The sequence below is a fragment of the Ascaphus truei genome, chromosome 1 (assembly GCF_040206685.1).
Source record: "Ascaphus truei isolate aAscTru1 chromosome 1, aAscTru1.hap1, whole genome shotgun sequence".
Taxonomy (NCBI): domain Eukaryota; kingdom Metazoa; phylum Chordata; class Amphibia; order Anura; family Ascaphidae; genus Ascaphus; species Ascaphus truei.
In genome coordinates this window covers 95,539,947-95,561,629 of record NC_134483.1, presented here as the reverse complement: position 1 = coordinate 95,561,629, position 21,683 = coordinate 95,539,947, and the positions used below count along the sequence as shown (strand labels likewise).

Below are 21,683 nucleotides of genomic sequence, written 5' to 3'. Positions count from 1 at the left end.
TGTCCTCAGATGGATTGTTCCTTTAGCAGGACAGTCGCCTCGGCCTTCCCCAGAGAAAGTTGCAAGCCCTCCCTGGCTACTTCAAGCCCAGATTGGGGGTAAAACCGTCCAGGCCCTTGTAGATTCAGGCTCTGGAAAAACGCTGGTCTTCCAGAAACTGTTACCGCCTTACGTACTTTCCGTTGACTCCCCATGGAGAATAGAGTGTATACACGGCGATGTAAAATGGTATCCGACGGCCAAAATCCTGCTACAGGTAAAGGGTCAGGAGGCCCGGATCAAAGTAGGAGTCGCTCCTGGGCTCCCTGTTCCCATTGTGCTCGGCCGTGACTGGCCTTTCTTTTCAACCCTAATTGCTCCAGTCGCTCCAGAGGAGCCTCATTCTCTGGCCCAGGAGAAACCTGGTAACCTGTTCCCCTTCTCAGCAGACCTGTTCCCCAGTAGACACCGGGTTCCAAAGACTCGGAGGCAAAGACGCTATGATAAACAGGACTGGTTGCAGAAATCTGGGTCTCAAGCTGGCCATACAAATAGGCATAAGTTACAAGTAATGACTGGGGATGGCCAGAAGGAGGGAGAGATAAGCTCTGGGGATTTACCAGAGCTATGTCTTCCTGATTTTCGCCAGAGGCAGAGGGAAGACCCAGTCCTTGCCAGACAATATGATAAAGTGGTAAAAATTGATGACCAGATATTGAATGCACAAGGGGTAATGGTGTTCCCTCATTTTGAATTGTCAAATGATATCCTGTATAGGGTGAACAAGCAAACGCAAACAGGGGAGGTCACCAGACAAATATTGGTTCCCAAGGCATTTGTTAAAGCTGTCTTCACTCTAGCCCATACTGTCCCTTGGGGTGGTCACTTTGGTAGAGATAAAACCTTGGACCGTATTTCGTTCCGCTTCTATTGGCCAGGGATGCATAGTGATATTGCTAAGTTGTGTGCGACATGTCCTGAATGCCAGCTGACTAGTCCGAAGGGACAAAAACCAGCCCCCTTGGTTCCTCTACTCTTGGTGTCAGTTCCCTTTGAGAGGATTGGAGTAGACTTGGTAGGACCGTTAGAACAGGGCACAGGTATATTCTCATAATAGTTGACTATGCCACAACATATCCTGAGGCGTTTCCCCTGAGGACAGCAACAGCGAAGCAAGTAGCCAGCAAATTGTTGGAGCTGTTCTCACGGGTTGGACTTCCCCAGGTTATGTTGACCGACCAAGGTACACATTTTATTGCTAAACTGATGCAGGATGTCTTGAAATTATTAGAGGTCAAGTCTGTTCGGACATCGGTCTACCATCCACAGACTGACGGATTGGTGGAAACATTTAACCGAACTCTGAAAGGGATGCTGAGAAAATTTGTAGATTCAGAGAAGAGAGCCTGGGATGAACTTCTCCCTTTTCGGCTGTTTGCAGTGCAGGAAGTTCTCCAGGCCTCCACGGGATTCTCTCCATTTGAACTGCTGTATGGCCGCCAACCCCAGGGTATCCTAGACCTCCTAAAGGAGTCCTGGGAGGAACAGCGGTCCCCTTCTAAGAATACCCTGCAATATGTGTTGGACCTTAGGAAGCGCCTAGATGTGGTCGGCCATTTTGCTAGGGAGAAGCTTAGATCAGCCCAGGACAGTCAGGAGAGACATTACAATCAAAATGCTTGTATGAGAGTGTTTCACCCGGGAGACCAGGTGATGTTATTGTTACCCAGTTGTGAGAGCAAACTCCTAGCCAAATGGCAGGGCCCATTCGAAGTACTCTGCCGCACGGGTGATGTGGATTATGAGATTGCTCAACCAGGGTCCAGGAAGGGTAAACAAATTTAACATGTGAACTTGCTGAAACCCTGGAAGGTGCAGCGGTCTCTATTCATCCACCCAGTGGAGGAGGAAAAGGACCTGGGTCCTCAGCCCTCACGGGGGTACATCTGTGGTGACGAGAAAATCCCAATGGGTAGACAATTGTCCTCTGAACAAAAAGGGGACTTGTTAGAAATAATTACACAATTCAATGATGTTTTTTCTGATTTACCAGGGAAAACTAATTTAGTGTCACATGTGATAGAGACAGCACCTGGGGTGAAAGTACGTTCTTGTCCTTACAGGGTGCCTGAAAGCCGTAAGGCCCTGGTAGAGAAGGAGGTACAAGAAATGTTACACTTAGGAGTGATTGAGAAATCATGCAGTGAGTGGTGTAGTCCACTAGTTATGGTCTCTAAACCCGATGGGAAGGTAAGATTTTGTGTGGGCCTCCGAAAGGTCAATGCGGTATCCAAGTTTGACGCATATCCGATGCCAATGGTGGATGAGTTAATTGATGCCCTTGGTAACGCGGAATATATATCCACGCTGGACTTAACAAAAGGATACTGGCAAATACCTTTGGAGGAAAAGTCCAAGCTCAAAACAGCCTTTGCCACCCCCATGGGTTTATACCAGTTTGTGACAATGCCATTTGGACTGCATGGAGCCCCAGCCACATTTCAGACACTCATGAATAAAGTGCTGAGACCTCATAGGTCTTATGCCGCAGCCTACCTAGACGACATTGTCATTTATAGTAGACACTGGCGGGCCCATCTTAATAGGCTGAAAGCGGTCCTCAAATCTCTAAGAGAGGCAGGACTCACAGCCAACCCTAAGATATGTGCCTTAGGTAAGGCGGAAACGAAGTACTTAGGGAGGTGGAAAAGTAAGGCCACTTGCCGCCAAGGTAGCTGCCCTGAAAGAAGTTCCGACCCCCCAAACAAAGACGCAGGTACGCTCCCTGCTGGGTTTAGCAGGGTACTATCGGAGGTTCATCCCCAACTACTCGGAAGTTGCAGCCCCACTAACAGACCTCACAAAAAAGTGTGCCCCTATGTCTGGTATGGTCGAGGGAGTGCCAAAGAGCCTTTGAGGCGGTAAAAAGGTGTCTAGCAGAGGGTCCCGTCCTTGGAAGCCCAGACTTCAATAAGCCTTTTATCGTGCAAACTGATGCCTCAGAGATAGGGCGTGGGGCAGTGCTCTCACAACAGTTTGAGGGAATGGAACATCCGATCCTTTTTCTGAGTAGGAAATTGTTCCCAAGGGAAAAAAACTGCTCAGTAATTGAGAAGGAGTGCCTCGCGGTAAAGTGGGCAATTGAGGCCTTGAGGCATTACCTGGCGGGAGTCCATTTCACGTTGCTAACAGACCATGCTCCATTGAAGTGGTTAAGTATTATGAAAGACTCTAATGCTAGGTTAACCAGGTGGTATATGGCCCTCCAACCCTTCTCGTTTGAGATTCAGCACAGACCTGGAAAAGAAAATGCGAATGCTGATTTCTTCTCTAGAGAAGTGGTGGATCGTCAGGCTTCAGCCGTGTGTGGCCCCAGCCACACACTAACAGGGGAGGAATGTGACAGGGTGAATAAACGTCACCAACCCTATGCTTGGCAGACTTATGTGTAATGCAGCAGTGAGGAGGTTAATTTTCAGCTGAGTTGATTAGTCTGATGCCAGCTGCCTCATCAAGGTGTTTTAAAAAACCCAGGCTGTACACATATGCAGGCTGGCTGGTCAAGAGATAGGACTGAAACGCTGAAGTAGATTACTGCTATAAGGTCTGTTTTCAAGATACATGTTTGATGAACTATCTGGGTTTTTGTATGCTGAAAAGAAGCTGTTTTGTTTTTGTATGCTGAAAAGAAGCTGTTTTGTTTTTGTATGCTGAAAAGAAGCTGTTTTGTTTTTGTGTGCTGAATTTTTTAAGGCTGAATAAATAAGCCTTATCAAGAAACCCTGCGTGTGGTTGCATGTACCCTGCAACAGTGTGCCTGAACCAATTCTCTATATTGAATGTTCGGCTCAGCAAAGAAGTAAATATATGTATGTATGTATGTATATCTTTATTTATATTGCGCCATCCAGGCTGACACGGTGGTGTGTTCAAAGAGTAGAAATCATTTATGATGAGCGCGGTAAAATAGCCAGCGCTGTCCTTTGCGTGCAGAACAAATCAATGAAGAGAACTCTTCTCTGATCAAGACACAAGAATTTTATTCAGGGCTTATACTTATATCGTAGAAAAACTGTCACACTGATCATTACTACTTGCATTTTCTTTGCGCACGCTCCAAATACCTCCCGTCTTCCATAACTGTATTTCCTTTGTGTCGTGTTATCTGCTGCTGGGCCCAGCTGTGTGGGGTACATGGTTTAAGTCTCGCTGTCCTGTGTCAGGAATTCCAAGGTTGCCTTTTTCATATTGCCTTGTCTCTCTGAGACATTCATTTATTACTTGTTGGGTCCCACTGGCCAAGTCTTAAACATTCTTTCTTCTTATGAACAAACACAGTCTCTCTTCTTACCCAGAATCCTCTGAGGGTAAAGTCCAGGGTGGTTCAGGTCCAACAATAGCACTTCACAGCAGTAATACATTATTTCTACTAAACACTATATTATATTCATAGGTAACCAGGTTATCTTGTCCCCTGACTAATTGTCAACAGGTGGTTCTATTATTCACTGCCACATTAATAAGGTTACTTAAAAGCTGTGATAATGTCTTGTGTGATCTAAAATTAGCACAGCATGATTTGCTTTGGGAAGCTGACATTGATTTGCCGCAGCACTAACAAAGGGTAGTAATGCAATAGTGCAGTAGCTCTTTATGTCAGCCATCGATTTTCACTGCAAGTGTCACATACAGTAGTACAGAGCTAAGATAATGAGTTATTTTGTTGGGTTGGATATTGTATAGATTCTTGAAATAATTCTAGTTCAAAGCTCCATTTTGGCCCTAGAGAAGTGTTGAAATGTTAAGTTGGGATTCTTTACCTTTTAATTAACTATTGTGAATTTTTAGATCCAAACATTGTATGTACAGAGTTTTTGAAACCTCGCAAGCTTCTTCTTCATGTGTAATGATGTTGTGTTAGACATGATGGCACAAAGTTACTAACTAGTGATACAAAGGATATCGAATGTGGCCATATGAAACGAGGCAGTTCAATTTTCAATTACCTATTTAAAGTGTTTACAGTAAAGTGCAATAATTATCATGTGCATTGTTAATTTTCACAAAGTTACTTATTTGCATGCTAGTTAATAAACTGATGTCCTGTGATTTTGGATTTGCAGAAGAAAATATACCAGAATTTCATCACATGAACACATTATGCATAGTTTAGCTATGTATATCACAATAGCAATATAGACAACCACACAAGGCAAAAGCAATCATTTAAATAGGAAGTAAAAATAAATAATTATAACCATACCCTTAATAGCGGAGGTACCATGGTTAGATGTCTTTCTTGCATAAAAATGGATTAACATGAAATCTGCAGTATCTCACTATGCCAACATCTCTTATTTACAATTGGAGTCTGCTATCACACACAAGCCCTTACAACAGCCATATACAACATTTAATAAAAATGTATACAGGTGGTACTCGGTTATCCAACAGAATCCATCCCCCAATCCGCCGTCAGATTGCGAATCCAATGTTAATCTGCGGCGGTGAGCGTTGGATTATTCGTTCTGATGTCGGATAATGCATTCAGCGGAATTCATTATCTGGCGTTAGATAATTCCGTCGGCGGATAACGGACCGACGGATAGTCAGGACCACTAGTACCTACATGTAAAAAATAATTATACTTTTTTAAAATTTGTTGTAATAAAGAGTTCTATGCCTCATTAAAAAATGAAGACTAAGGGGCCTATGCAGTAAGGTTGTCGACGCTTATTGCTGCTCTAGAATGGCGATTTTCTCCCCAAATCCAAACGTCAGGAAAAGTTGGCAAATTGGTGGGGAGAAGCTGGCGATGAGCAGCGATAAGCGAAGAGACGGGACCAGAAACAATCAGGCCTTTTTCCTGCCTAAGATTAATGCCGGGGGTCTCCCATTAATACCATTAATACCAGCACCGGAAACCCCCAACCTGAATCAAATGCAGGAAAATGCATTTACAGGCCACTTCATTACTTTAGCGGCTAACTGCTAAGGCAATGAAGGGGTTAAACACCCGTGCCAGGCTTATTGTGGGTAGCGGAGGTGGGTGAAAGGGGTAATTGGCCCTTGGTGGGTGTTTAGGTCTTGTGGGGGGATTGCGGGTGGACTTAACCCCTTCATTACCGTAGCGGTTAATACCGCTACGGTAATGAAGGGATTAACCCCTCCCGCTACCCACCCGCAATCCTTGGGGCTAATTCCCCCTTCACCCACCCCCGCTACCCACAATAAAAACAATACACACAACAGCCCCACTACCAACCTCCTAGGCCCCCAATAAACCATTACAAAATCTAATAAACACCAATACACCACCCCTTGCCCCCCCCCATTCTGTAAAACCATGATTTATTTTTTAACATACAGGATTAATACCCTAGGCTGACGGGGGACCCCAGTGGACCCGATGGGTGTCCGCAGGCCCCAAAGTGCACCCCGGGGGGTGCCCACAGGTGTCTGGGGGTCTCTGGTTGGTCCCCGCTAGGCGCCGTGGGCCTCCAGGTGCTACCCGCGGGTGTCTGGGGGTCCACGGGCCATCCCCACAGGTGTCTGGGGCCCTCGGGTGGTTTTTGTGGGTCTGCGGGGCCCATACAGCTGTGGGCCCCGGTTCTTCCAAGCAGGTGTGCCCCGTTGGTCCGCAGGTGGTACCCGGGGGTATCCGGGCATCCTTGGGTGGTACCCGTGGGCGTCCGGGGATCCCCAGGTGGTCTCCATGGGTCCCCGCAGGCCTGCGGTACCAACCCTGTATGTAAAAAAATAAAGCATGTCCTACATTTAAATAAATCCCCCCACCACCACCAAACACATACAGTACAGTAATGGGCAAAAAAACTATTAACCAGATATGGATAATAGATTATTTGTCCATTATTAATCACAACATTAGCCAGCATAAATAAAGTAAATAAGTACAGTTCTACTTACCCCTGGCATTATGAAGGGCATACTCATCAGGATACTGCAGGTCCCTGTCCTCCGTTGCCAGAAAGCATACATCTATATATATAAGACTGAAAAAATGTTTGGATGTGTGTTTGTACCCTCACCTCATTGGCCTGCGGGGTGGGCTGATGTCACGGCCACGCCTATGCAGGGTGTGACAGTCACACCACCCTCACACCGCGTGCCCCTCTTGGCCTCACTGTCCATTTTGTGACTGCCATACCACACAGTTACTCCTACTCCTGCCAGGAACCCACATCCTCCCACTCACACCACCACCCCACTACACACGCACCTCACCACCCCCGCGCTGCCGTCCTCCCCCCTCCCTTCAGCTGTGCCTGCCACGGCCGCCGCCGCTCGCCTCACCGCCCTCTCCCTTCCCTGGCTCCTACCTGCAGCCTCCGCTTCAGGTATGGGGGACAGCGGGGGTGAGATGCGGGTGGGGGGAGAAAACACCCAGTCACTCGCCCACCCACCCACTCACTCACCCACCCAGTCACTCACCCACCCAGTCACTCACCCACCCAGTCACTCACCCACCCAGTCAACCACCCACCCAGTCACCCACCCAAATCCAGTCACTCACCCACCCAAATCCAGTCACTCACCCACCCAGCAAGTCACTCACCCAGCCAGTCAGTCACTCACCCAGCCAGTCACTCACCCAGCCAGTCTCTCACCCAGCCAGTCACTCACCCACAAAGTCATTCACCCACAAAGTCACCCACCCAGTCACTCACCCACCCAGTCACTCACCCACCCAGTCACTCACCCACCCAGTCACTCACCCACCCAGTCACTCACCCACCCAGTCACTCACCCACCCACCCAGTCACTCACCCACCCAGTCACTCACCCACCCAGTCACCCACCCAGCCAGTCACCCACCGGGCCAGTCACCCACCCACCCAGCCAGTCACCCACCCAGCCAGTCACTCACCCAACCAGTCATTCACCAAGCCAGTCATTCACCCAGCCAGTCACTCACCCACCCAGTCACTCACCCACCCAGTTACCCACACCGTCACCTACCCAGCCAGTCACTCACCCACCCATCAAGTCACTCACCCACCCAGCCAGTCACTCAGCCAGCCAGTCAGTCACCACCCATCCAGTCACTCACCACCCATCCAGTCACTCACCCACCCATTCAGTCACTCACCACCCATCCAGTAACTCACCTACCCATCAAGTCACTCACCCACCCACCCAGATGCTCACCCACAAAGTCACTCACCCACCCAGTCACTCAAGTCACTAACCCACCCAGTCAATAACCCACCCAGTCAATCACTCACCCAGTCACTCACCCACCCAGTCACTCACCAACCAAGTCACTCACTCACCCAGTCACTCACTCACCCAGTCACTCACTCACCCAGTGACTCACTCACCTAGTCAGTCACTCACCTAGTCAGTCAGTCACTCAACCAGTCACTCACCCAGTCACTCACTCACCCACCCAGTCACTCACCCACCCAGTCACCCACCCAAATCCAGTCACTCACCCACCCACCCAGTCACTCACCCACAAAGTCACTCACCCACCCAGTCACTCAACCACTCACCACCCAGTCACTAACCCACCCAGTCACACACCAACTCACCCACTCCCTCACTCACCCAGTCACTCACCCACCCAGTCACTCAACCACCCAGTCATTCACCCACCCAGTCACTCACCCAGCCAGTCACCCACCAGGCCAGTCACCCACCCACCCACCCAGCCAGTCACCCACCAGGCCAGTCACCCACCCACCCAGCCAGTCACCCACCCACCCAGCCAGTCACCCACCCAGCCAGTCACTCACCCAGCCAGTCATTCACCAAGCCAGTCATTCACCCAGCCAGTCACTCACCCACCCAGTCACTCACCCACCCAGTTACCCACCCTGTCACCCACCCAGTCACTCAACCACCCAGTCACTCACTCACCCAGTCACTCACTCACTCACTAACCCACCCAGTCACTCACTCACCCACTCACTCACCCACCCAGCCAGTCACTCACCCAGCCAGTCACTCAACCCAGTCACTCACCCACAAAGTCATTCACCCACAAAGTCACTCACCCACAAAGTCACTCACCCACAAATTCACTCACCCACCCAGTCACTCAAGTCACTAACCCACCCAGTCACTAACCCACCCAGTCACTAACCCACCCAGTCACTCAACCACTCACCCACCCAGTCACTCACCCACCCAGTCACTCACTCACCCAGTCACTCACTCACCTAGTCACTCACTCACCCAGGCACTCAACCACCCAGTCACTCAACCACCCAGTCACTCACTCACCCACCCAGTCACTCACCCAGTCACTCACCCAGTCACTCACCCACCCAGTCACCCACCCAAATCCAGTCACTCACCCACCCACCCTGTCACTCACCCACAAAGTCACTCACCCACCCAATCACTCAACCACTCACCCACCCAGTCACTCACCCACTAAGTCATTCACCCACAAAGTCACTCACCCACAAAGTCACTCATGCACAAAGTCACACACCCACAAAGTCACTCACCCACCCAGTCACTCACCAACTCACTCACTCACCCACTCACTCCCTCACCACACACTCACCCACCCAGTCACTCACCCACGCAGTCACTCACCCACCAGTCACTCACCCACCCATTCACTCACTCAACCACCCAGTCACTCACCCACCCAGTCACTCACTCACCCACCCAGTCACTCACTCACCCAGTCACTCACTCACCCAGTGACTCACTCACCTAGTCAGTCACTCACCTAGTCAGTCAGTCACTCAACCAGTCACTCACCCAGTCACTCACTCACCCACCCAGTCACTCACCCACCCAGTCACCCACCCAAATCCAGTCACTCACCCACCCACCCAGTCACTCACCCACAAAGTCACTCACCCACCCAGTCACTCAACCACTCACCACCCAGTCACTAACCCACCCAGTCACTCACCAACTCACCCACTCCCTCACTCACCCAGTCACTCACCCACCCAGTCACTCAACCACCCAGTCATTCACCCACCCAGTCACTCACCCAGCCAGTCACCCACCAGGCCAGTCACCCACCCACCCACCCAGCCAGTCACCCACCAGGCCAGTCACCCACCCACCCAGCCAGTCACCCACCCACCCAGCCAGTCACCCACCCAGCCAGTCACTCACCCAGCCAGTCATTCACCAAGCCAGTCATTCACCCAGCCAGTCACTCACCCACCCAGTCACTCACCCACCCAGTTACCCACCCTGTCACCCACCCAGTCACTCAACCACCCAGTCACTCACTCACCCAGTCACTCACTCACTCACTAACCCACCCAGTCACTCACTCACCCACTCACTCACCCACCCAGCCAGTCACTCACCCAGCCAGTCACTCAACCCAGTCACTCACCCACAAAGTCATTCACCCACAAAGTCACTCACCCACAAAGTCACTCACCCACAAATTCACTCACCCACCCAGTCACTCAAGTCACTAACCCACCCAGTCACTAACCCACCCAGTCACTAACCCACCCAGTCACTCAACCACTCACCCACCCAGTCACTCACCCACCCAGTCACTCACTCACCCAGTCACTCACTCACCTAGTCACTCACTCACCCAGGCACTCAACCACCCAGTCACTCAACCACCCAGTCACTCACTCACCCACCCAGTCACTCACCCAGTCACTCACCCAGTCACTCACCCACCCAGTCACCCACCCAAATCCAGTCACTCACCCACCCACCCTGTCACTCACCCACAAAGTCACTCACCCACCCAATCACTCAACCACTCACCCACCCAGTCACTCACCCACTAAGTCATTCACCCACAAAGTCACTCACCCACAAAGTCACTCATGCACAAAGTCACACACCCACAAAGTCACTCACCCACCCAGTCACTCACCAACTCACTCACTCACCCACTCACTCCCTCACCACACACTCACCCACCCAGTCACTCACCCACGCAGTCACTCACCCACCAGTCACTCACCCACCCATTCACTCACTCAACCACCCAGTCACTCACCCACCCAGTCACTCACTCACCCACCCAGTCACTCACCCACCCAGTCACTCACCCACCCAGTCACTCACTCAACCACCCAGTCACTCACCCACCCACTCACCCACCCAGTCACTCACCCACCCAGTCACTCACCCACCCAGTCACTCACCCACCCAGTCACTCACCCACCCAGTCACTCAACCACTCACCCACCAAGTCACTCACCCACAAAGTCATTCGCCCACAAAGTCACTCACCCACAAAGTCACTCACACACAAAGTCACTCACCCAGCCAGTCACTCACCAACTCACCCACTCACTCACCAACTCACCCACTCACTCACCCACTCACCCACCCAGTCACTCACCCACCCAGTCACTCACCCACCCAGTCACTCACTCACTCACCCACCCAGTCACTCACCCACCCAGTCACACACTCACCCAGTCACTCACCCACCCATTCACCCAGTCACTCACCCACCCAGTCACTCACCCACCCAGTCACTCACTCACCCAGTCACTCACTCACCCACCCAGTCACTCACCCACTCAGTCACTCACTCACCCAGTCACTCACCCACCCATCAAGTCAACAAAGCCAGTCACTCACCCAGCCAGTCACTTACCCACCCATCAAGTCACTCACTCACCCACCCATCAAGTCACTCACTCACCCACCCACCCAGTCACTCACCAACCCACCCACTCACCCACCCAGTCACTCACCCACCCAGTCACTCACCCACCCAGTCACTCACCCACCCAGTCACTCACCCACCCAGTCACTAACCCACCCAGTCACTCACCCACCCAGTCACTCACCCACCCAGTCACTCACTCACCCAGTCACTCACTCACCCAGTCACTCACCCAGTCACTCACTCACCCACCCAGTCAGTCACCCACCCAGTCACTCACTCACTCACCCACCCACTCACTCACCCACCCAGTCACTCAAAGGTCACTCACTCACCCAGTCACTCACCCACCCAGTCACTCACCCACCCAGTCACTCACCCACCCAGTCACTCACCCACCCAGTCACTCACTTACTCACCCACCCAGTCACTCACTCACCCACCCACCCACCCAGTCACTCACTCACCCACCCAGTCCCTCACTCACCCACCCAGCCACTAAAGTCACTAAGCCACCCACTCACTAAAATCACTAAACTAAAGTCACTAACCCACCCAGTCACTCAAGTCACTAACCCACCCACCCAGTCACTAACCCACTCAGTCACTCACCCACCCAGTCACTCACCCACCCAGTCACTCACCCACCCACCCAGTCACTCACCCACCCAGTCACTCACCCACCCAGTCACTCACTCACCCAGTCACTCACTCACCCACCCACCCAGTCACTCACTCACCCACCCACCCAGTCACTCACTCACCCACCCACTCACTCACCCAGTCACTCACTCACCCAGTCACTCACCCACCCAGTCACTCACACACCCACCCACTAAAGTCACTAACCCACCCACCCACTAAAATTACTAAGCCACCCACTCCCTAAAATCACTAAACTAAAGTCACTAACCCACCCAGTCACTCAAGTCACTAACCCACCCAGTCACTAACCCACCCAGTCACTAACTCACCCACTGAGCTCTGAAGAGGGGGAGAATTGAACATGTGAAGGGGGGGGGGACGGAGGTGTGAAGGGGGGGGGCAGAGCTGTTAACACGGGGGCTGCATTCATGTGCGGGCCCAGATTCCTGTCAACGGGGCAGAAACAGACAGGGGGGAGAAAGGGGAAGGGGAGAGAAAGGGGAAGGGGGGGAGAAAGGGGAAGGGGGGGAGAAAGGGGAAGGGGAGAGAAAGGGGAAGGGGGGGAGAAAGGGGAAGGGGGGAGAGAAAGGGGAAGGGGGGGGGGGGAGAAAGGGGAAGGGGGGGGAGAAAGGGGAAGGGGGAGAGAGGGCAATGGGGAGAGAGATAGAGAGAGAGAGGGCAATGGGGAGAGAGAGAGGGCAATGGGGAGAGAGAGAGAGAGGGAGGGCAATGGGGAAAGAGAGAGGGAGGGCAATGGGGAGAAAGAGAGAGGGCAATGGAGAGAGAGAGTGGGCAATGGGGGGAGAGAGAGAGGGCAATGGGGAGAGAGAGAGAGAGGGGAGCGGAGAGAGAGGGGGAGCGGAGAGAGGGGTGAGCGGAAAAATTCAATCACGGGCCTTGTCGGGTATATCAGCTAGTACATAATAAATACAATCTAATGTCTCCTAACCCTAAATCACCTTAGCGGTTAATAACCGCTATAGTAATTAAGGTGTTAACCCACCCTGCCCCGCTACCCACCCGGGAGGCCTAAGCACCCACCCCGGACCCACTATACCCACCCTGTACCCATTGAGTAGTATAGTGGTACATCATACCCATATAATAATATGGGCATGATAAGCCACTATAGCACTCAATGGGCACCCTAATCAAAATACATTAATGCACAAAACACACAATAATAAAACATTAAAAACCATCGAAACACCACCATTCAATAAATGAAAACACTCGCCAGCTAATGCAATTAATAAAAGCACTAACCAGCGCAACAATTAAATAATTAAAGCATTATCCAATCAAAGCAATTAATTAATAAAACAACAATTAATTAATTGTACCAGTAACCAATGAAACCAATTAATTAATAAAACAACAATTAATTAATTGTAACAGTAACTAACAAATAAATTAATTCTGAAAAAATATCACAAGTGCGCACCAAGGTAAGAGTATGATGTTATAATATGTGCAAGAGAAAGGAGAGAAATTACTTTACTGCATCCATAGGAAGCAAGAGCGCGGACTGAATATTCTTTGACAACCATAAAAAGCATTACCCAACACAAGGCATCATTAATTCCAAACAAAAATAAATCGGCTTTAAAAAATTACAAAAAAAGCAGCCAAATGACAAACAATTACATCCACATAATAAACAAACATAGAAAAAAACACCATCAATACAAAGCAAGAAATTCCCCCAAAAGTATTGGCCTAATAATGTATTGATTTGTACCCTAAAGTGGTACAGATTAATACATTATAAGTCAATGTGCAAAGAAAAAAAAAATACACATCCAATGGAAAAACCTGTAAAAAAATACATTTCCAAACATGCAATATATTACTTACCTTTAGAAGTGCTGGCCCTCCGACTCCCGGGGAAACAGGAAGCTCATGTACCACGAAGGCCCGAAACAGCATCTGATGCCATCCGCCATGAAGATCCAGATCAGGCACCCAATTCTTCTTTCTTCTATCTTTAATCGCTTCCTCTATCTTCATCTGTAATTATTTCTTTATCTTCTTTATCTTCTGTCTTCATCTGTCAATCCAAAAAACCCCATGGTAGATCCCAACCGATGTTGTCTCGTCGTCTTCTTGGGCTCAAATGAGGCGTCACGGTCTTAAATAGGGCTTGTGACGTCACATTTGGGCGTGAACTGGTTCAACAGCCATTTGATTGGCTGTTAAAACTATGTGCCGATTTCATTTTTTTTTTAAATTACGTCATTTGAAGGGATTGATGCAAGCCAATCAGAATTGGGAACCACCCGAGGACCCCTGGATGCCCACGGGTACCACCCGGGGTCCTCACAGCTGTGGGGGCCCCGCAGACACACAGGGACCACTCGAGGGCCCTAGACCCCCGTGGGAACCACCCAAGGGTCCCCAGACTCCCAATGGAACCACCTGAGGACCCCCGGACGCCCATGGGTACCACCTCCGGACCCACGGGGGTCCCACAGCTGTGGGGGTCTTGCGGACCCACAGAGACCACCCGAGGGCCCCAGACCCCTGTGGGAACCACCCGAGGGCCTCAGACACCTGTGGGCATGACCCAGACACCCCCAGACACCCGCAGGACCACCCGTGACCCCAATGGGGCCTGCAGGGACCCACGGGTACCACCCGGAGGCCCACAGTGCCTAGTGGGGACCACCCGGAGACCCCCAGACAACTGTGGGCACCCCCCGGGGTGCAGTGTGGGGCCTACAGACACCCGTCGGGCCCTCCGGGGACCCCCATCAGTCTGGGGTATTAATCCTGTATGTTAAAAAATAAATCATGGTTTTACAGTATGGGGGGGCACGGGGTGGTGTATTGGTGTTTATTAAATATTTTTTAATATACATTTTCATCCTAGTGTAGATGAGCAGGGGGTCTCCGGAGCAGAACCGCATTGGTTTGAGGTCCGGGGACCCCCTTCTTCCTGAGATACAGGCCCCGTTATGGGGTGCCGGTATCTCCTATGCATTGGATTCCCGCGTCATGTGACCGGGACATTTAAATGCATAGAAGATACTGGCATCCCATAACGGGGCCTGTATCTCGGGAAGCAGGGGCTCCCCGGACCTCAAACCAACGCGGTTCTGCTCCGGAGACCCCTGCTGATGTACAATAGGATGAAAATGTATATTAAAAATCATAATTTTCAGGTGAGATTTTCACTGGCAGAGGCGGCTCTCTCTGAGCAACTCTCTCTGCAGCAGAAATGAATCGCCAGGTAAGGCCTTTTCAAAGGGTCAATCCTATCATCGGCAGCAACTTGCCCGTTTTGGGAATTTTGCTATGACAGGTAATCAACACGTTCTGAAAACCGTGATAGCAACGCTCCAAAAAACGGAGTTATAATTGGCCCGGTGATTTTTTTATGAACCTTTAGTGCATAGGCCCCTAAGTATCTTCTCCCCTCCTCAAAATTAATCCGAAATGGAAAGCAATAAAAAAAACACAGCTCCGCAAAAATTATTTCGCCTCTTCAATGGTCTGTCAGGGGTGCGCAATCTTTTTCCATTGCGTCCCCTGTCTACACTCCCCCCCATGCTCGTGCCCCCCACTTTACCATGTCTCCGGCGTCAAATGACACCGTGGGGTCATGTGATGTCACATTGTCATGGCAACGCAACGTCACCCAGCGACGTCACTTGACGCCGCATCGCCAGGGACAAGATAAGTGAAGTTACAGAGGCCTGATGCAATCCCCCAGCATTTAATTTAAATGCCTTGGGGAAGAACGCTGGGCCTCTGCAACCGCCACGCCCCCCGGGAAAAATCTCGCGCACCCCAGTTTGCGCACCCCTGGTCTAAGTCACAAGGGCAACCCAAGAAAAACTTAATGCAAACATTTTTTTCAGGAGAAAACATCCCAAATAATCTCTAGGCTCCTCCATGCCAAAATCTAGACAGCATTAAGGCCTTGATTTTCATTTATCACTATCTTCTCATCTCTCAATCTCGCATAGTCCCATTTTTTCTTCCATCACTCTTTCAGCCCTTTTTTAATCTGACAACAATATGGTCTTTACGTACAGATGTAGCCAGATTTACTGTTCCCACTGATGAGGAAAGCCATGGGAATGCAACCACGGTATCCCCCATCAGCAGGGATTAACACAGCGGGAGAGCCGATACACAAGCACGGACTCACAATATGTCACTGCAGCTTTTACCTTCTCCAGAGCCGCAGCATTTAACTTTTTTGTTATGCTGTGGATCCGGGGACAGTAATCTAACTGCATCTGTATGTTGGAAGACACATGCCTTCCCATGTAACATTCCTTCACGTCTATGTGATATTCACATAAAAGGTCACGTAGGCTGGAACCCTACAGTTATTAGAAGAAGTCCTGGTAATAACTTATTAAGAAAAAATACAAGAGAGAAGACAAAAATGAAGGAAGTATATTTATCGTCAATCCACCGAGTACCTACCTCTGCAAAGCAGACTAAAGAACACAATGTATCTTTCCCAGGTTTGATGACAGGAACATTAGCTTACCTTGACAGCTCTTCCAGCTTTGATTTGGCAAACTCTAAGCTTTTTCTCTCTACGTGCTCGTGAGGTGTGTGGGCCAGGAGTTCGTGGAGCGTTATAATGTACCTAGGGATCTTAAAAAAAAAAATATATATATGTTTTTTTTTATTTCTCATGAATTGGGATTTTCAACATCCAGAAGGAAAATGTTTTTGAGCAACTTCCAGTTCATAAATGCAGTATTTACAGCAAATATTAACCACTATTTTGCCAAACACACCTGAAGTGGATGATATTTTTCTAACACCTCAGACCACCAGTTCAGTGAGGTTATCCTGTGGCAGTGATCACTCCAGTGAATAGATATTAATGAGAAGCAATGGAAGCCAAAGTTTTGCAATTGAGGCCACCTACCACATTTTTCTGCAAAGGTGTCACACTTTTATTGAAGAAAACAATAGCATTTTATTCTTTAATAAACAATTCCACCTGCAATTTAACTCTCTCACAAGACGGGAATCAAGTGAAATAACAACTTTAAAACCGTCTTTTTATCGCCGATTCAGTCTGATAGCCAAAATATAATAGATGAATAATGTTTCTATCATCTATCACTAGAATTATTATATATATATATTTCCTATGACATTCTTGCCATCTCTATGGCTAGTTTTTATTACAATAGCATTTACACAACATGCGTCCAAAAAATCCCACACGGAAACACATTAGAAATACATTTTATCATGTGCTGGCTGCAGAAAGCATCATCAACAAATGAAGGGAATAGGAACACCGTGCAGAGCATTTTTCCTTTCACCATATCTGTCACTGTGAAAAGGAACATGCTATTTAATTTCATGTAATACTTTTTGAGGACAGCTGGTAAAATGATGGTAATCTATATTATTAATCTGCCAAAAGGGCGACAATGATATTTGGCCATGCCTCATTGCAGGTAGAAAACGTATATGTTTATCTGCTCAACGTGACAAATGTTATTATCAAACAATTAAAATGGTATCATAGATATAGTGACACAAAACATGTCCTCTAGTTTTGTTTAAATACAATTCTGTTAAAAAAAATTAAGATTTCAATGCACAGCAGAAACAAACAGAAATAGAGAAATAAATTGCAGCTATAGGAAATCCACAAGTCAACACATAAATATATGGATAAAAGTATTTAGCACATTTTCACAGCTCCAAATCTAGAGTAAAACCTGCAGCAAAATGCATCTCACTTAGAGGTATTTTATTTTGTAAATATGTTGCAGATACAGCACTAATTGTGCCTCAGTTTTACAGCTAGAAAGCTGTGATGTATTGACCACTATTAAATTACATATAAGGGACACAAGCACATAACTCAAATGCAAAACGATGTACTGTACTGTATTACAGGTAGGACCACAAGTTTCTTCAAATATAATATTATATTTTGGGGCATTTTGGCTCATTCTTACTAAGCAGTACCATTCCATAAGGCATCTGTTGGCACTGGAAGACACCTTAAAGGCCATTGTTGTTAATGACCTACAGGGCGTCCACTGATGTTAGACAATGTCTTATTATATTATCTTTTGCCATTGACTTGTATGACGCCAACATATTCCATAGTGCAGTACAATGTGGGAGGGGAGGACAATAACATATACAAATAGAACATACATATTAATTACAAAAATGACACAATAGGAAAAGAGGTCTTATGAATAGCACTAAACAGTAAATGTGGCCTTTATGGTGTCCCACACCTCCATTATAGTGACTATTGAGATACAGTAACAGCATGAAACTATACCTGAAACATTGGATAGGTAAGGAACGTCTCTAGCATTCTCCCTTCACATGCTGGATTGGCTTCGTATTGCTTCAGTAGTTTGTCAAAATCTCTGTTTTGCTTGCAGTTTGCCAACACTTGCAGGCTATACTGATGGTTGCGAACAAATTCTTGGTAGATGTTCAGCATTGGTAGCAGAATATCAAATAAGTCAGCTGAATAAAATAATGAAACGGGATTCTTCTGGTGATTCAGATTTTAATAACAGAAGCTAATGTACTGACAGTTGTGTGGCTATTTTGTGGGAAGTAGAATGGTGCGTGAAGGCTATTTTGTAAGTAAAGTATAATTTTTAAGCTCATTATGTTGCACTTGTGATGTAATAATAATAATAATAATAATAATAATAATAATAATAATAACTTTATTTCATATAGCGCTTTTCTCCCAATGGGACTCACAGCACTGCACAATGACTGCATAGTGCACAGTACCCAGCACACGGGATTGTTACAGGCACAGGTCCCTGCCCAGATGGTCTTACAATCTAAGTTTTTGGTGCCTGAGGCACAGGGAGATAAAGTGACTTGCCCAAGGTCACAAGGAGCTGACACCGGGAATTGAATCACTCCTTCTCCCTTTAGAAGCTGTTATTATACTTGCAATGGTGTGATAACCCCACCCCTTTCTAGCGCGCAGCTAATTCAAAACAATGGCATTTCTCCCACCGGTGCATTGTGTATGTCCTGCTGTAACAAGCCAGCAGGAGTAACAACGTCGGTATAGGGCATATGACAGAATGTTGACATGAAAAACAATGTTAAGGAGATAAAATGTATGGCTGGGTAACATCTTATGGGTCACATATTAAGTGTTTGTGGTGTTAAAATTGGAGTTGAATTGGAGGTGAAGTATACAAGAGGAACTGGACTCTGCACGTCGTAGACAACTTTTCAACTGTGAGACCCTGGCTTTCTAAATGCTAGACAATTTTTACACATCTAAAGACAACTTTCTAAGCTGCTGTGTAACCTTCAGTGCTACACTGCCCTCCCAGGCATGATTTATACAACTGCTCGTTCAGCTCCTGCTCCTCTTATCCGCCAATACCTGGGAACTCGATCCTCCTACCTTTCTCTCCTTGCATCTCATTATGCCTCCCTATTGTTTTTCCTGTATGCTGTTTCCTCACTCCTTTGCAAACTTTAATATTCTCTCCAACTTCCCCATTCTCCTCCTTCTATTCACATGTTTTCATCGCTCCTTCCCTCCATCTATGCTTGTGCGCATACACTGCACCACTATTTACACAACTCTTTCCCAACAACTTCTACACCCCTCAATAAAAAGAACGCACACAAATCCTCTTCTCACCTCCTCGCTCTCTCTCTCTCTCCTCCATCCTGCTGCTGGGGATATTCTCCTAATCCAGGATCCAGCCATATACACACCTTCCCTCGCCCCCGCCTCCCTGCCAACTCTTTCCCTGCTAATGGTGTTAACACATCTAATTTAATACTGACCAGCCTTAAAACTCACCTCTCAAAAGAAGCTTCCCAATAGCCTGGACTCATGGCTACTGTCCCACACCCACAGACGCTTCTACCAACCATTGTGACCAAGCACTGCCATCAACTGCACTTATTCCCTCACCTGCTGTCTCTGTAAGTCTCCCAACATACTGTACCACATAGATTGTAAGCTAAGGGACAGGATTTCCTTTCTTATTGTCTGACTTTGCTGCACTTATTATATTATTATAATTTCTAGTACTGTATTGTCTTTGTAATGCGCGGAGTACACTGTCGGCGCTATATAAAGAAAACTATACATACATAAAATGGGCTTGATGTGTCAGACTTATTTAATAAAAATGTACTGTGATGAATTTGATCAAGGATATTGCTCCTTCTTAAACAACACTTTAAAATGATGTGTAAATGCAGGTGTGTAAGAAGCTGATTCAACTTCCTAGCCAAGTTATTACAAGAAAATACTCATTTGAAGATCTAAGGAATTGAATGTGTATTGTTAAACTGAAGAGCAATTTTAAATCTAGCAATGCTTTGATTAATAAAGAAACAGTTAGTCAACGTTTTGCTCTCTCATTACAAAACAGGGGCCCCTCCTCCCCACAAGATATTTATAATACGTGTTCAAAGTTTTTTTAGACTCACTGCTCCATTTTTTGGAGTAGAGCTGATGCAGTATGTTAGACTTACACCACTTCAGATATGGAGGATTTTTGGGGGGCAAATCAAAAGCTAAAAAAGTGGCACAGAGAGACGTAGACTGTGATACATCTCATTATTTATTTATTTATATCTAAAAACATTTATATAACGCCCTTGTCCAGGGCATTGTACATTAGTTAGTAAAATAATGGAGGGGTGGGGGTTACATATGGAACATTTCATGTTATGGGCATAGTCATTGTTAAGAGGACTTTGTGGTGGCAGGGGTGGGAACATTATGGTGGGCCTATTGGCTAGGTGTATTGAGAGCTTACATTGTTGGTGGGTAAAGTTTGGGGTCAGGTTTCTGGATTTAGTCTCATCAGTGGCATGGTGATTGGTTTGACAGTGGGAACAGTGGAGGCGATTGGTGAGGTGGGTGATTTTGGATGGTTTTGGATAGACTTTAGGACGGTTTAGGAAGGGGTGAAGGTAGAGGAGATCATGGGCGTTGGGAAGCGTGGGGTGAGGGAGGGGATGGGTATCATGGATATGAGATGGAGAAGAGATGAGTTTTGAGTTGGCTTCTGAAGATAATTAAGGAGAGGGCAGATTGGATGTGTTCTTGTTCTAGTGGAGGGGGGCGAGTAGGGCAAATTATCGGAATTGCACAGGAGGCAAGAGGGGAGGGGTAGAGTGAGGGTTGTGGCAGTCAGGGTTCGAAGAGGACGGGAAGGGGTGTAGCGAGATGAGTGCTGCAAGGTAAAGTGGGGGCCAAGATATAGACCAAGGTGCAGAATTTTAAGAGGGAACGTTGTTGGATGGGTAGCTAGTGAAGTTGGAAGAGAAAAAGGGTGGCGTGGGCAGATCAGGGGAAATTGAAAAGTATTTTGGATTTGGTGTAGGGGTATAGAGGAGTAGGAGTAGAAGTAGAGACAGAGGAGAAATTAGTTACAGTAGTCGAGACGGGTTAAGATGTGAGGGAGTGGATGAGAAGTTTGGCTGAGGAGAAGTAAATGAGTTG

General features: G+C 47.9%; 1 protein-coding gene across 5 annotated transcripts in view; it reads right to left on the bottom strand.

Annotated features, from left to right (window-relative positions):
* The window catches only part of RASGRF2 (Ras protein specific guanine nucleotide releasing factor 2), a 331,487-nt gene that overhangs the window by 163,984 nt on the left and 145,820 nt on the right, over nucleotides 1-21,683 (bottom strand). For all 5 annotated transcript variants that reach the window (XM_075592338.1, XM_075592348.1, XM_075592358.1 and 2 more), the window contains exons 7-8: nucleotides 18,507-18,700; nucleotides 16,725-16,834 (exon numbers count right to left, since the gene is read on the bottom strand). In XM_075592338.1, coding sequence (XP_075448453.1) covers nucleotides 16,725-16,834; nucleotides 18,507-18,700 — 304 coding nt within the window. The remainder of the gene's footprint in view (nucleotides 1-16,724; nucleotides 16,835-18,506; nucleotides 18,701-21,683) is intronic.